Source organism: Phacochoerus africanus, chromosome 1, assembly GCF_016906955.1.
Source record: "Phacochoerus africanus isolate WHEZ1 chromosome 1, ROS_Pafr_v1, whole genome shotgun sequence".
Classification (NCBI taxonomy): domain Eukaryota; kingdom Metazoa; phylum Chordata; class Mammalia; order Artiodactyla; family Suidae; genus Phacochoerus; species Phacochoerus africanus.
The window spans coordinates 76,480,356-76,496,658 of NC_062544.1; the positions used below are offsets into that span (position 1 = coordinate 76,480,356).

General features: G+C 45.6%; 1 protein-coding gene across 8 annotated transcripts in view; it reads right to left on the minus strand.

Moving 5' to 3' along the window:
* Positions 1-16,303, minus strand: part of TRIO (trio Rho guanine nucleotide exchange factor) — a 229,759-nt gene that overhangs the window by 62,638 nt on the left and 150,818 nt on the right. Inside the window, exon 34 of one of the 8 annotated variants that reach the window (XM_047768077.1) lies at positions 5,165-6,712. The exons of the other annotated variants lie outside the window; for them this stretch is intronic. Within the exon in view, the coding sequence (XP_047624033.1) occupies positions 6,372-6,712 (341 nt within the window). The 3' untranslated portion in view covers positions 5,165-6,371. Of the gene's footprint in view, positions 1-5,164; positions 6,713-16,303 lie in introns of those variants that run through there. 8 annotated transcript variants of the gene reach the window in all.

Sequence of the window (16,303 nt, forward strand, 5' to 3'; positions counted from 1 at the left end):
AGCCCAGGGAGAGTGGGCCGGGGCACTGCGGGGGTGGGTACCTAGGTCCAGGATCCAGTACTTGCAGGTGCTGGGCTCCCCGCTGCTGCGGTAGGCTGCGCTGACGGCCGAAAGCGAGTCCAGAGGATCGACGGGCTTAATTCCGTTAGGCATGGTGCGGCTGACTCCGGCTGGGGGCTCAGAACCCTGGCCCCTCTCAGCCTGCAGGCAGCCCCAGCCGTGCTCAGGGCAGGCTGGTGGGGAAAGCAGGCAGGCACGGCAGGGACCGCAGCCCCAGGGCTACCACGCTCCGCCTGGCTGCAGCGCTGCCTCCCTTGAGGCGGGTTCACATGTGGGAATGTCCAGACGGCCTGGATTGCTTTCTACCACAGTGACTCTAATTGGAGCTCAAGAAAATTCTGAAGGCGTGCTGGGAGCCAGATGTTTCTACTCTCCTCTGCGGGCCAGAGCTGCGATTTCCTGACTCAGGGAGATGTCAAGTGACGCCGCCCTCCCCTCCCCGGCTTTCTGACTTGGGCTTTGTGTGCCTCTGGATGGAGGGCTTCTCAGAGACATACAACAAACAGTGCCTCCTGATGTGACTTGATAACAAAAAGAAACGTAATGTGGTCTACAGCCAACTGGTTACATCACTGAGCTGCAATGCTGTTCCTTGCTTATTAAAAACATATCTTCACTCTTCCTTACAAGCAGCAGTCAGAAGAGGGAAAAGAAATAGCCTTACTTGTGATCTGTAACGGCATTTTTAGCAAAGCATCTTAAACACTTATTTTTGTTCTTTTCAGAAACCAGCTATTTCCTTTAGCCTACATAAATTCTTGCTCTTTATTTGAAAGTTTCCATGTGTTTTCTCCCATCTCATGCAGCACAATGGCTTCTTGGGAGAATATACACTGTTTAACAACCACAAAGTCTGACCTTTCAAACTTCTATGGTAAGTAGGCACACTCGCTCCCTTGCCTGTTAAATCAGGGAGCACATGCAGTGTTCTCCAAACTACACTGATGGCCCAGCTAGTGCTTTGAGGCAGTCGCCTGGAATATTCTTTACATACCTTAAAACTGTAATGTGGCCTTAAGTTACCTAAACATTTTCAGAAGGGGGGTGTGTGTGATTTGCTAAGCCTACATTTACTTTAACAAAATCATGCCCTATCTTCTTGAGTTCTTCTTAATAATAATTCTCATTTCTGCTTTATCTAATCTGATAGCATAAATGATGTTATTTAAATGGTGTCTCTTTAATTCCCTAGTTAAAAAAATAAAGTTAAACTTGGGTTCTCCCCTTCCCCTGCTCACATTTACTGCAAAGTAAATTTTTAAAATTCTCCAAGTAAAAAATGTGCAAATACCACAGACCTCTAGTTTCTTTCTCAGTTTAAGACAATTAAGAACTATAAAGAAAAGAAGAGTAAATCCAGGGCGCCCAAAGGAAGCTGTCTCTGGCACTGTAATAACTCCCTAAACCAAACTGCTACAAAGTGGGATTTGGCATTTATAGGCCCACAATATGCCTCATATTTTTCTTAAAAGACCAAAAGCAAATCACAAGGTTGTTTTCCTAATAAATGGTCTCGTGATAGGTCCAGATGGTATACTTATGCCAGGACCAAGCAAGAGGCAGAATTCTGCACAGAGCACTTTTTATGCAAGAAAAGAAAACTTTATTACTGAATGAATAACTAACCTCTCTTGATGGCTAAAAAAAGCAGTAAAAATTATGTCCTAGAGGAAATCAAGTTAATTGACATTCTAGGGTTTCATTTACTACAATCTTTATTAAATATTTTACTTTGTCCCTTTCCAAAAATATAGACTGCCAAGCAAGGGTCATTAATTAAAAATTTTTTTTCAAAGCTGTCAAGGAAATTAATTACTTTATGTGTAATATATGTTCTCTATTCAAGAGCAAGGGGATGATGGTTAAAAATGAATGCAATAATTTTGGCTAAGATATATGAGAAATTTCCCCAGTGACTGCCCTCTTCAAATTTCAAGTGCACATCTGTCAGAGAAACACAGCATAGCAGGAACAAAGGAAGGAAGGAGCTTTTCCCATTCCCTCCTTCCTTATATTCATGGAAGTGTGATATTACAAAGAGTTACTATGTAATGTGGCACTTCATAAAAAAAAAATAGGAAAGATAAATTATATCAAGTAAAGGCACCACATGGCCCCCACCTGGAAGGGAAGGTGATCTACCCCTGGACAGACAAACATGGAACCACACAGAAGTGCTAATGTCAGTAAGTGAAAGGGATGGGGGAGAGGAGTTGAGGAAAAGTGAAAAGGAAGCAAATCCAGACAACTGGCAAGTTCAGGTGAGATAGACCCAAGGGTGACCTCAGCTGACCTTGGGAGGCAAAGTGTGTGGGAACCATGGCCCTGAGGGTGGGACGCAGCAGGTGGTGAGAAGGGAGGCTGGTGACTCAGGTAACCTGAGAGGCTGTAAAAGGCGATAGTGAGCCGTGACCAGAAAGGAAGCCACTTCCATAATGGGTCGAAGAGTCTATCCACAGTGTGGGAATGCTATTCAGTTGAAAAAGCAGTCAGGAAACTGTGACAACAGTGCAAGACCCAGGAGAGGAACAGAGTAGTGAGCTCAGTCTAGGACAGATGGGGACAGATGGAGGTGAGCGCTGCAAAGGCAGACAGACAGACCTGCAAACTGATTAAATGTGGTGGGTTAAAAACAAACCTTTCAGGCATTTGGCCAAACAGGAGAATGCAATGTAGAAATTAAAAAGTGAATACTGTGAAGGAAAACAAGAAAGTCTGTTTTTTGGGGGGTATGTGTGGTATTTTTGAGATTTCCATTTGATGGATGACAGAATTAAAAGCATCACAAAGAAAAAAGAAGATGCACTGCTGAAGACAGGGCTTTGAAGGACATTACTCTGTATTTGTCCATGAGGCCCAAAGGCAAGGGCCACTGGAAAGAAAGATAAGATGTGTCTGTATGTAGGAAAACTGCTTGCTGATTCTTAGAACCACGGTTATGTTTCACAGACCTCAAAATAAGTAATTAAGGTCAATTAGGACTGGGGGTGAGTCCTCAAAATGCAAGGTAAACACAGTAGCAAATGAACCTAGCTGTTTCACCAGGGAAAACATAAACACATTGAAGAGGGTGGGAAGAAAAGAGCTCCCTAAGTGACTTTGAAAAACAGTATTTTGATAGTATGCTGTAAAACCAAAGGCAAAAAGAATCCGAAGTTAGTGTCACGGGTTGGCAGTGAGAAAAGGTGAAGGTGAGTCTATCACAGCCAAATCATTTTAGGCAAAGAAGATACTTAACTTCCAAAGAGGCAAACAATGGGCCTCTAGACTAGGGTTGAACAAATAAGTCAATGTATTTTGGATAATGAGATGCAGATGTCTCACTGTCAGAGTAAGAAAGGGAGGGGAAGGGGCCAGCAGGAATGCTGTGTTGTTGGACAGGAGTCTTGGAGGTTTCCACGTGATATGAACTCATGTTTCTTTATATATATATTTGCATATACATGCATATACATGGAGAGAGAGGGAGACACGACTAACACATACGTGTCCACTGAGAAGACCTGAAAGAAACAGCTGATCCAGGGCTGTGGCTAAGAAAACACAAGATGAGCTGGGAGCATCGTGTATTGCTAGAAAGCAAGGAAGCGCTCCAAAAATGATGCAGGTGTGTCCAGAGTACACAGAAGCCAACGTGAAGGTGTTCCTAAAGGCCAAAGCTGGATATTGGATAATGACTTCTAGAATAAAATAAATACCCATGACTCCATACTGATATAAATAACTGAACAAATCAATGAGGCAGAGGGACTGCTCTTCTTGACAGAATTCTAATAGACAAATTTAAAGGGAATGAGGAAACCAGAAAATCACCACTAGGCAAACTCCATAGTAAGTTTCATTTTGGGCAAGATGCACGGATGGATGCTGAAATGAATGGGTAATGGCAACAGGAGAAACAGGATATTCACCTAGTTTGAAAACCTCTCCCACAGGTATTTATTAATTGCAAAGAGAAAAACCCTAACTTCACAGTGGGGAGATCTGCAGACATGACCTGAATTAGGAGACTGAGGTCACCACCAGCAGCAGCAGTGAGACACTGAAAGGATGCACTGAGAAGGGCAGAGGGCCATTTCTGCGGGATTCTTGCCCAAAAGGGGTAAGCTCCATTTCATCAGGGGAAAATGTCAGATAAACCCTAAATGCGGGACATCTTACAAAATAAAAGAGACAATACCTCAAAAGTGTCAAGTTCACAAGAAACCAAAGCAAGTGGAGGAACTATCACAGATGGAAGAAAAGCTAAATAAATATGATGTGGGTCCTAATTGGATCCTGAGCTGAAGAAAGATAGTAAAGCAAAATCCAAAATCAGATCTGTAGCCTGGTTAACAGTGCTGTCTTGGGGCTGGTTTTCTGGGTTTGGACAGTGAAACAGTATCATGAGACACGTCACATCGGGGGACTCAGGTAAAGGGGGTACAGGAATTCTCAGAGCTATTTCTGCCACTTTTCTGCAAGTCTGAAATGATCTCAAAATAAAGAGCTTTTAGAAATAAAAATTTGAGTGTTAAGTTATATAAATGTAAATAGCTAAAGAAATTGAAGGTGTGAAAAAAGTTGCCAGAGAAATATAGGCAAAGCCAGAGAACTCCTGTGGGGAAAAAATATATTAGGCAAATTAATGACCTGTGAATAAAGAGATCTTTGATTTACCGAGAAAATCTACTGAATAAATGGAAAATCATTCTTTGTACAATTCTGGGAAAAATTAGGATACCCAATCTCATTCTCAAGAAAATAAAGGTATTTTTATTTTATTTAAATTTTTATTTAAATAAAGGTATTTTTATTTTGAAAAGAAATATGGCCCCTTCATTACTTTTCATGTGTTTCCCTTGTGATAATATTCCTCAAATACTTAAAAGAGAACTTCAGCTTTCAAGTGCTCGTTATTAATCTGTTCAGAAACCATGAGACAAGGTCATTTTTGCCTAGGGAGGTCTCAAACCGCCCCCAACCAAAATCAACAAACTACCACGCCTGTAAAAAAGGTCCATATACAAATGGTGCTTCACTAAATCAGGGCCAAAAATATACTTAAAGATATCTGAAAAACTAAAATTCGGATGAGCTGAAGAGACCTCATGTCTTTCTATTAAGATTACAGCACTTTTTAGAGAGGAAACAAACATGAATAATTAGGCAGTTAACGTCGGAAGGAAAGGTTCTCAAAAGCCAAAGACAGGATCCCTAAAACAACAGCAGCTACATTTTGAGACAACTAGAAGGATTCTTATTTATAATTTCCTCTGAAAATTTATATGTAATTTATATAAATGACACAACTAGGAGGAGTGTTATTTATAATTTCCTCTGAAAATCAAGTGTTTCCTTGAGATGTGAAAACCCACCAAGGATCCTGATACCTTTCAGGAAATCCTGAGCCTGAGGAGATGTGGGATGCAGGTGGAGCAGAGCCTGGAGCTCGGGAGCATCCTCTGGCTTCTGCAGTCAGTGACTGGTCCTGCACCCCAACCCTGGCGCCGGATCCATGGTGCTTCCCTCAGCACAGCTGCACTGACGAGATGGGCTTTCTCAGGTTCCATGCACAAAGATGCTCCTGTTCAGAGGATGCTATGCCCTGAAGATAACGCCTCCCGCTCTGGAGGGGGTGGACGGGATGATTGAACCCCGTGTCTGAGGGTCCCATTCAGCACATTATTTCCTGCTGCTTTCTAGCGCAGTTGCCAATCCACAAAAGTACCTTTATTGGGGCCTTCGAGTTCTTCATCTGGGTGCCAAAAATTCGATAGGCTTCTTTTCACTGCTTTACTTACTATCTTTTCACACACGATGGGAGTTTTTCTCTCGACTTGAACAAAACCAACATTCAGGGACTCCTTTTTCCCACTTCACTTTAACTCACTATGTGACCTTCTCTGTTTCCACCAGCATGCGGATTATTTGCGGAATGGCAATACGAGATGGTAACCCCACAAGAGTGTTCCCTAAAAAACTGACAAAAACAATAGTGTTCAAAAAATTAGAGCAATGTTGCCAACTCCTGGCAGCCAATAACATGCCTTTCTTTTAAGCTCCAGAGAGCAAAGATTCAGGCTACAGAATAATCCTGGGTGGGGTCTGAGAATGGAAGGCCCAGAAGGAGGCTTATTTCCTCAGCTGTTCCTAGGAAGAGGAAGGGGGCAGATTTTGATTTTTTTTTTTTTTTTTTTAGGTGGAGAGGGAGCAAAAACTTTTACTCCTGGATGCAAATTGATATAAAAAAATTATTTCCACTCTTGTGACTGGTTCTTCCATTTACTTACTCACAGCAAGCCCACTGAGGGTCAAGTTCTGAGCTTAACTCAGGGAGGAGGGAGAGGAGGGAAGCGGCCCCAGGAGAAGAAGAAAGGACAAACTTCCATTAAGGTGGCTTCTTTGGGCAGTGGAAGGCAACTAGAATTATCATAGAACTGAAATCGGAGGGTTGAAAACGGACCCTTCTCAGGGAAAGCGATTCCTGGGGTTTGGAGGGGAGGGGAGGTGTTAGGAACGAGCTCAGTTCCAGAAAGACAAATGGTCTTGAGTGTGGTGGACCTGGGAGACAGGTTCTGAATCAGCTCTTCCAAAAAGGATGGCTGGCCTCTGACCACTGAGATGTCCCTTGAGGTTACAGCATCCACTTGGACCAAAGGCTTCTTCCAACCTGAATGGAGAGCAGGAGGCACTGTAGTTAAGAACTTGAGCCCCAAAGGCTGACTGCTGCTTTTAAAATTCCATTTTCCGTCACCTACTAAGCTTGGTCAAGTTAATTTCTCCTGCCTCCATTTTCTTATTATAAAATAGGGATGATAAGAGCACATCTGCCATCAAGTTTCTGGAGGATTTAACACACAGAAAGGCAGCACTGTGCCTGGCAGAGGGCGAGCTCTCAACATATCTCATCTGTTATTACTGTTAATCTTCTGAGGCTCCAACAGTCTCTTCGCTATAGGCTGACTGTGCCCCTCTAAATTCTTAGGTTCAAGTCCTAACCTCCAGTAACAAAGAATGTGACCAGGTTTAGAGACAGGTCTTGACAAGATGATGAGGCTAAAATGAAGCTGTGAGGGTGGGTCCTAATATAATCTGACTGGTGCCCATCTGGACACACAGAAACACCAGAGAAGCACACAGCAGAAGGATGGTATGAAGACAGGCAAGAAGGGGGCTGTCTGCAAGCCAAAGGGGCAGGCCTCGGAAGAAACCAACCCTGCGACGCCCGGGTCTTGGGCCTCGAGCCTCCAGGAATATGAAGAAGTAAATGTCTGCTGTTTGAGCCACTCTGTCTGTGGTATTTGTCACAGCAGCCCCAAGATGACTAATGCACCCTCTGCCCCCGTCTGACGACAATCTGCCCCATAATCTGGGACTGAAATGGTCTCATTATTTTTGAGACAGTAGGAAGCTAATCTATTTCTAAGAACGGAACTTAGATAGATATTCTTTTCTTCCAGTAAATTTCAAGTTCTACAGACTCAGGAGAAGGGGTGGGGAGGGAAAGGATGCAAATGAACACACAGGGCTTCATTACAACAGAAAGGAAAAGAGAGTTCCAGAGCCACCTTGCAACACAGCCAAGGCGAGTGAGCCTGGTTACTGTTGTCCTGTAGGTCTGAAAGGGCCCTGCAGACAATAAACACACTAGGTCTGCTGTCCTGAGCTTGGCTGGAAAAGTTTCGGGGAAACGATGACCCCCTTGAATAGTCAGCTTGCGGAATGACTGAAATGTGCCAAGTATCCAGCCACCGCTGGTCAGTCCCCATTACAAGGCTGAAGCACCAAAGCATCTCAGAAGATTCCAGGGCAGAACCTGCTCTGGTCCATGCAGAACCCCAGGAAGGGGGCCAGGACCCCTCTCCTAGACAGAGCTGGTTGTGGGGGTGAGAGTTCAAAGGTCAGCCTCCTTAACCCACTCACCTATCTCTAGCCTCCCACACTCTTCCTTCCCCTCCAAAATCCTCTCAAGCATGAGTAAAGAAGGGAAGTAGGTTGGGGAGAATGTTAGAAAGTTATTTTTTAAAATTCATTGTGAAATGTTCATGATTAGAAACTGAATCCTTCAGAAAGTACAGAGATTACCTAGGGACTTGAAAGCCCATTATGAAAACCACAGAAGGCACTGTCTCACGAGCATGTTTGTCACAGGTGACGGTGTGGTTTGGATTCATAAGCAGCCTTGCATGGATGGATGGCCAAACGGCGGAACCACAAAAAGCTATTTTTATACACACTGAGGAAAGTCACTCATTCTTTGGAAAGTACCACCATTCTACATTTAGTGTCTAACTCTTATCCTGCATCCCTCTGAATGGATCTGCAATAAAATTTGGATGTCAGTGAAATGTTATTATGGTTTCAACCCATCAATCCCACTTGTAGAATTCATATAGAAAGGCTTGCCTGTGAATGAAACAACATACACAGAATGATTGGCAGTGGCCCTGTTTACAACAGCAGCGGCTGGAAGTAACCCCCGGGCCCTCAGTTAGTTACGTACCGAAGCCCCACGCACATGGGAAGTTCTGAGTGTCTGTAAAAAACGATGAAGCACGCACCTCGATAAGTACTAAAGTTGTTCCCAAAAGGTATGGCAGTGACAAAGCCAGGGACAAAGTACTCTACCTTTCACATAAGAAAACAGAAGAAGAGTGGACACACGTTTGTATGTGCCTAACACAATATCAGATGTAGACGCTGGGGACAAATAAAAACAATGATCGATATGTGGCCCATGGGACTGTGGAAACCAGACTTCTTAGTGTATACCTTTCTAGTTTTACTTTTGAACCACGTGAAATATCTAAAAATAAGTTTTAAATTTTGGTGTTTCTCCCCTTCTTTAGAAAATAAGTTTGGGTACATGGGGTTGATGAAACTGCATGCAAAAGTGTTGTACTTATATGTACTTTCTTTGGGAATGGGTGCCGCTGTTTTCATCAGAATTGCTCAGAGACACGTGACTTTAGGGCCGGCGGCTTCAGGATCAGCCAGGGTCTTTGAAGGCATTTTCCCTTCTTGCTGTCTGCACCTCAGCTATCAGAATCTACAGTCAAATCTTCTGAAATTCTGCCTGCTGATGGGAAAGTTAGCTCCAGGCACACAAAACAGTCGCAAAGTCATCTTGTGCTTCTCGGAACACAGAAAGGAATCTAGAGGCAAACACCCTTTAGTTTTTTTGGTACACACGTCTCCATGGCTGCTTAAGTGCTGTTTTATCAGGGGTCTTCAGAACCACGACCTAGTAGAAACTATAATGATACAAGTGCCAACTGACTGAAATTTTAAGGGGGTCCCCTCCGTGTACAGCATTTATTTTCAAAATATGTAATGAAAACCAGCACACTGTACTTTTAAATGACCTCTTACAGAACACATCATCTCCCTGTAATTTTTTCACAGCTTCTGCAGGAGCTAATTAGAGTGAATAAATTTAAAGAGAAACCCTGGTTTGTCTAATAAACCCCAAAGTCTGATATGTCGGGAAGGAGGCAGTTAACCTCCTTCTGTGGAACTGCCGGGTCCACAGAGATTAGGCAGCCGCCACTCCTGCCCAGCCGTGAGTCACCCTGAACAAGGCACACTCAGTTTTCTGGGTGAGCCCTGCGCACCTGATGACATCCCCTTCCCTCCACACTGTGTCAGGACCGCTGGAAGCAAGTGTGGGAAGGCGGTTTTCTCATTCACTGTTTACGGCTTTGCTATAGTTGTAATTCTGTGATCATTTGTATGGATGGTGTCAATACCTGCTCATGGCTTTTTTCCTCTTTTAATAAACACTTTAATATAAAGTTGGAATGTGAAAACACCTCCAGTGTGAAGCATTCAGCAGAGTCCTGGCCCACTGGTGCGGCTCCATAATTACATGCTGCACAGAAGGTGCTCCTTAATCACAGGTCTCGGGAGCTCACCTAGCCCTGGATCCACGGGGCTCAGGAGAGGGACTAAGTCTTTGTTCTTGGTGAAACACCCCATTCCTCAGGTTTTCTTCCCACAGGGATTTACACTAGACTGAAAAGTGCTCTTTTCCAAGGTAATTTTTTAAAAAAGGTACATAGATCTTCCATTATATATTATTATTATTTTTTTTTTTTTCCTTTTTGAAGGATGTGTGGGCAGATACAGGTTCCAACGTCTTGCATTGGTGTGCCTGGGGTCGGTCTATTTTCCAATTAACAGAGGCAATCCAGCACTAAGCAAATGTCTCAATACACCAGAATCAATATATTCAACTAAGATGTTTAACATTAGTAAGGCCTTTTTAATGCCTTACATTTTCCAAAAACGTATTAGGTTGTTTAAAAGTCATGAGGCAGGAGACCATAAGAGGCAGGAGACCTAGATTAATTCTTAGGGCAGCGGGCTGCAGGATCTGGGAAAGATGACATCTGGGTTGAACAATTTGAACCAAACCATCCCCGGTACCCGTGGGGAAACGTGAGAGGCCTGGGACCAGGAGCTCTGTCCTTGGATTCCCACAGAGTCTGCAGAGCTCTGCCCTCTGGGTGGGATGGGGCTCGGGGAGAGTGGAGGCCAGGCTCCTTGCCCAGAGGGGCACTCTCTGCCAGCTGGGCTGCTGTTGGGGGTTGGGGAGCACTGTCCTGGGACTGGGAAGATGGTGGGGGAGGGGAGGGGAATCATAGTAACTGCCTGTATACTGAGCAGGGACACTGCTGTCAAGTTCCCCTGAGCTGGGGCCCAGCTGAACCAGACGATGCACACAGGCTGGCGACAGGCAGCGAGGCCTGGGTCTGGGGTTTCTAGGAGAGGACGCACTGGTGGCCTTCTGAGCCCTGCCCTCTCACTACTTGCAAACCTCTGCTAAGTCCTGTCACTTGGTCAATCTCTACAGCACGGGGCTGAGGGATGTGGGAACCGAGGGGTGAATAGTGGTGGGAGTGGGCCTGGCGGTGGACAGGAGGCTGAAGAAGGAGGCAGGTGGAGAAATGGCCCAGATGGAAGGCAACAGGGGCTCAGATACACTGCAACTTAGGCCTTACGGGAAACATCCTCATTGGATGTCACACAGTGGCTGTGCCAGGGGTCCTAGAGAATCGGATGTGGAGCGAACCCCCCTAGGCCCTGGATCTGGGCTCACTCATTCAAAGAAACCATGAGTGATTCTGAGGAGTGACCCCTGTTGAGTATGCTGTGCCCCCTTCTGAGGACTCAGAGTAATGGCCCAGTGAATCCAACTGCCTAAGGTGCGTACCTTTAAAGGAAAAAACAGAGTAGAACCAGGCTAAGCAGATTATGACGACCCATACTCATTTGCCATGAATAACTCTGCAGAGACAGCCCCCCACCCCAGGCCTGATTTAAAGCCCCCTGGGGCCCCCTCCTCTCCACCGCAGTGGTGGGAGGAGGCTCCCTGGCCCTCGTCAACCCTGCTGTTTAAACCTGTGCTACCTGTAATTCCTCTGTCACAGCTGGAAGCTTAGCACTAGACCTGCACCCACTGCTCCTATTAAAATGATTTCAAGTACTTTGAATGAGTTCCTTGTGTGTCTTTAGCGGTCCCTGTAGTTCATCTCCTGCTGACTTTCTCAGCTGACCCCGAGGTAACATTTTTGTTGAAATACTTGTTAATTGTACCCTCGCCTCCACAGACTCATTGAATTCGTTCATTTTTGTTTTCCCCTGTGGGATTTTTCACTTTTCCATTTGGTGAGAAGGGACAGGAGTATCAGGGAGGGGTGAGGGAGAACCCCCCCACACACCCTATTACTGCATGACCACCCCAGGGGGAGACAGGCTATGCAGGTGCTCACTGTGTGTCTCCGTGCAAGCTTTGTAGGACATGTTAGAAACTGGGATCTTACTCTATGAGCAACAGGAAATCAGGAAGAAATGTAAGCACGACTGGATTTGTGTTTTTGCTGCAGTAAGAAGCTGGAGACACAGTGGGAAAGAGGCAATGGTGGTGACAGAAAAAAGAGAATATATTTGAAATGTACTATTTAGATAAAAGTAGCAAAATGTGGTGGGCATGTTCAAAAGGTAAAAATAGAACTATCACCTGATCCCACAATTTCACCGCTGGGTACACTCACCAAAGCATGGAGAGCAGGGATGTGAAAAGAGATTTACCGGCATTATTCGCAGTGGCCCAGAGTGGGGAGCAGCCCCTGTGTCCACCATCAGATGAATGGACACAGAATGTAATCCATCCATATGATGGACTATTAGCCTTGCAAGGGCAGGACATTTTGTTAAGTGACATAAAAAGACAAATACTGTGTGATTCTGCTCATGAGGTGCTGAGAGCAGTCAAGCTCATACAGACAGAAGGGGAGTGGTGGGTGCCAGGGGCTGGGGAGGGTGTGGGGGATGGTGTCCAAGGGGGAAGAGTCTCAGCTGGGCAGATGGGGAGAGCTGAGGGTGGGGGTGGGGTGATGGGAGCCTGAGGATGTGAATGCGCCTAAAGCCACTGAAGTGAGCACTTGAAAACAGTTAAGATGGTGAGTTTATGTTTTGTGTGCATCATCACAATTAGAATCACTCGGAGGCAGTGAAGACAGCTTCAAGTGTGTTGGCTGTCTTCTAGGGGAATCAGTGGGGCCACTTGCATTTACTTCTGGGAGGTGCTGGGAGAGGGATTCTGAATACAAAAGGTTTGAAGAAGCTGGTAGGACTGTCCAGCAGAGAGTCAAATATCCAGGCAGAGAGATGGGTGGATAGGAAAACCTTGGCAGATAGATATGAGAGAGGCAAGAAGGCAGCCCCGCGCAGAGCCCAAGAAAAACCTACATTTCGGGAAGTTTCTTATGAAAATCCCTCAATTTCTTAATTTTAACTTGGACTAAAGGAAATGCCCCATTTCACTGATAACAATCACATATCACCACATATATGAGAGACAATTACTGGGTCTTCTTTTACCTGATTTAAAAAAAAAAAATTACAGGAGTTCCCGTCGTGGCTCAGTGGTTAACGAATCTGACTAGGAACCATGAAGTTGCATGTTTGGTCCCTGCCCTTGCTCAGTGGGTTAACGATCCAGCGTTGGCGTGAGCTGTGGTGTAGGTTGCAGACGCGGCTCAGATCCCACGTTGCTGTGGCTCTGGCATAGGCCTGAGGCTACAGCTCCGACGTGCCGCAGGAGCGGCGCAAGAAACAGCAAAAAAAAAAAAAAAAAAAAAAAAAGACCAAAAAAAAATTACAAATTTTTTTATCTTATATTTTTTTTAGGGCTGTACCTGCAGCATATGGAAGTTCCCAGGCTAAGGGTCAAATAGCAAAAAGACCACCTGCCACTTCACTGGGGGTTAACATAAGGAAAAGGGGGAGGTCAGAAACTGGCCATCATCAGACAGGTCTCAAAAGAAATATAACTTTAGACCAACAGAGCTGGCGAGGACATCAGAGATCAACACACTCCCACCCTAACTCAGGTCCAAGGCTGTAGGGCCACCAAGGCAGAGATGGAGTCCGAATCCAGGTCCTCCTGACACAAAGCACAGACCCTGCCTGTTCAACACATCACCTCTTCTAAAGGCTCCGATCCTCACCATGGAAGGACTTCTCTTAAAGCTGAATTTCAGCAAAAAGCAATTTCGTGGGGGCTGAAAGCAATGTTCCAAATTCAACTCAAACTGGGCCGGGCGGTGTCAGCTAGGTGACAGGCAGTGCCATGACAGTCACATGGGCAGGTTTTCTGGTGTGAGCCCAGTGAAGGACATCTGGAAGTCTAGTGATGGACTCTTGTCTTAGTCTTCAAAAAGGGAACATGGTCAAAAAGCTGCCGTGATGCACTGCAGGCACGCATCCTGCACAAACCTGGGATCTACCTGCCCAGGTTACTGGCTGAGACAACCCTACTGCTACTTAGCATCCTCCATCCTGCCACCTGGCTAGGCTCTGCTGCTCAGTGGCTTACCACCTGAACGCTGGAGCTAAACACTATCACAGACGGTGGTTCTGCTCATGAAGGAAGGGCACAGCTGACTTACTAGGCCTCAGGTAGGTAGCATCAAAAAGGCAATGTGGCGAATTGGAAATATAAACATTTCTGATATTTCTTTTCTATTTACTTGCTGAGTCCAAGACTGAGTAAATGAACAGCACAGTGACAGCTTTCCAGGTTGAGACAGTAGGACCAAAAAACCCTCAGGTTTTCTAAGAGATTAAAGATAATTCCATGACCCCGAATCAGCACCAACTGATCATCACACACATGGGTAGGGGTGGGGCCAATGCCTCTCGAGCTGGCTAGGCAATGGACTCGCTGGGCACAGACCCCAGAGGCTCAGATGTGGTGGGAGGTGGTATGAAGCATGAACACAGGTGAGCTGGGTGGACCTGCGACCCGCTGATTCCTCATTCTGCTGATGTGCCTGCTGTGTGGGCGCCAGCTGTGGCCGTGATGCCGTGAGGGAGGAAGGCAGCGGCCAGAGCGGGATGCCAAGGCTGCCTACCTATAGACACTGCCCGGCGGCCACCCTCCCACACAGGCCTTTCCCAAGAAATGGAAAGTGCTTTTCAACTGAATAATGTTCACACTGGAATCTAGTTTCAGACACAAAGATATCCCCCCTTGAAGAACAAACTGTGTGGCTATGCTTCTTGTTCATTCAAATTTGTTGTATTTCCATCCTCTCCCACATCACCCAGGGACACAGAGCACGATAAAGAAGCCCCATGGTCACAAGTTCCACATATTCTCACTGTCCAGCAGACTCCCAGCTCCAGCCACGCTTCAGACCAAGTGACCGTGCAGAACACATGGACCCTTCCCGGCTGACCTGCGTATTTATACTCACAGCCACACTGCAATTCTTAAATACCCTTGTCATTCACAATCAAATACCTAGACATTTAAGCTCAGTAGGCATTTTTTTTTTTTTTGCATTTGAAATTTAAGGAAATTTAAGTTGTCTGGATTGGGGAGTTATGGGAAAAAAAAAATGGATGCACTAAGGCTGAGAAAATTCTGCAGCTGGAGATTAGTAAACATACCTGCTCCTTCTCCTGGAAAGCTGGAGAAGCAAGAATCACAGACCTTTAAGAAACCAGCCTTAGAGATCGAGACTGAATGACCAGACAGCTCCCTGATGTCCCTGTGTTTTGAAGCGTGTGAACAGCAAGACAGCTGCTTTGTGACTTTTCAGGAGGCCCAGAGAGCCATGGACGTCCAGTTTGGGGAGGCAGACTGTACCTCACTTCTCCTTGTAGGATCCTGCAGCCCAGCATGGCTCGCAGAACGAAGAGCGCTCAGAATGAGATGCCGGGTGGCAGATGCATGAGAGGTACAAGTGACAAGCACCAACAGCCCAGCACACACCAGGACATGAACAATCACAATGCAGGCACTGCTCCTCACTCCAGGGCGGGAAGGAGGCCATGGGGCTGAGTGGGAGCCCAAGGGGATCCCTTGCTCCCCTAGGCAGCTGCGGCCTTTTGTCCTGCAGTCGCCGTGGCTTGTTCTGGGTCCTTGTTCCTTGTAGCCCCAACTATCTAATGACAATTCTTCTCAGATGGAGACCCCGATCACCTAATTTCCAGAACTTGGACATAGACAGAGGCTTGTTAAAGAGCCTAAAAGTGCATCTTCCCTTCCCCATCCATTGCCCAAGTCCTAACTCTGCAGATAATCTCAATTCTTCTGGGAAAAAGAAAAATTTGGAAAAGGAGGAAAAACGGATAAGGTTGCAATTCTTCATCTACGGACTATCAGTTCACAGCAGGTTTCAGGCAACGAAGAAACACCTTCTCAGCAAAGGAAAGGGTTTGGGTAGGGCAGGAGTAATGTCTCAGGTGCTAGAATATCAGAGAGAAGAAGACTCAGAACAGAACGGTACTGAACTAAAAAAAAAAAAAAGCACAAACCCAACCTCCATAGGAAGTTTTTAGGACAAAGTCAAGTGTGATACATTAACTCACAGTTCTTTCCTGTTGGCTAGCCTGCAATTGTGAACACCAGGTAGCAAAGAACACACCACGGGAAAGGCATATATGAAAAGGCATCTTTCAGAACAAATGTTATTTGTGGCCTAAGTACACCAGGACTCCTCTGTAGATAATAGATGAACTTGGTGGGAAAAAAAAAAGTAATACTTTCTTTTCTACTCAGACTCAAGGACTTAGATATATTATGCAACTTTGGAAGTGCTCTGGTGACGGGTTAGTGGGGAGCCTGGCACAGCCCTCTCCCTGAACTCAAGTGCCACATCATGGCAAATGTGGCTCAGCTTTGGGCCCAAACCTGAAAATTCTCTTTTTCTGTGGGTCCTTGGAGGACTCACAGCCTAATTCCTCC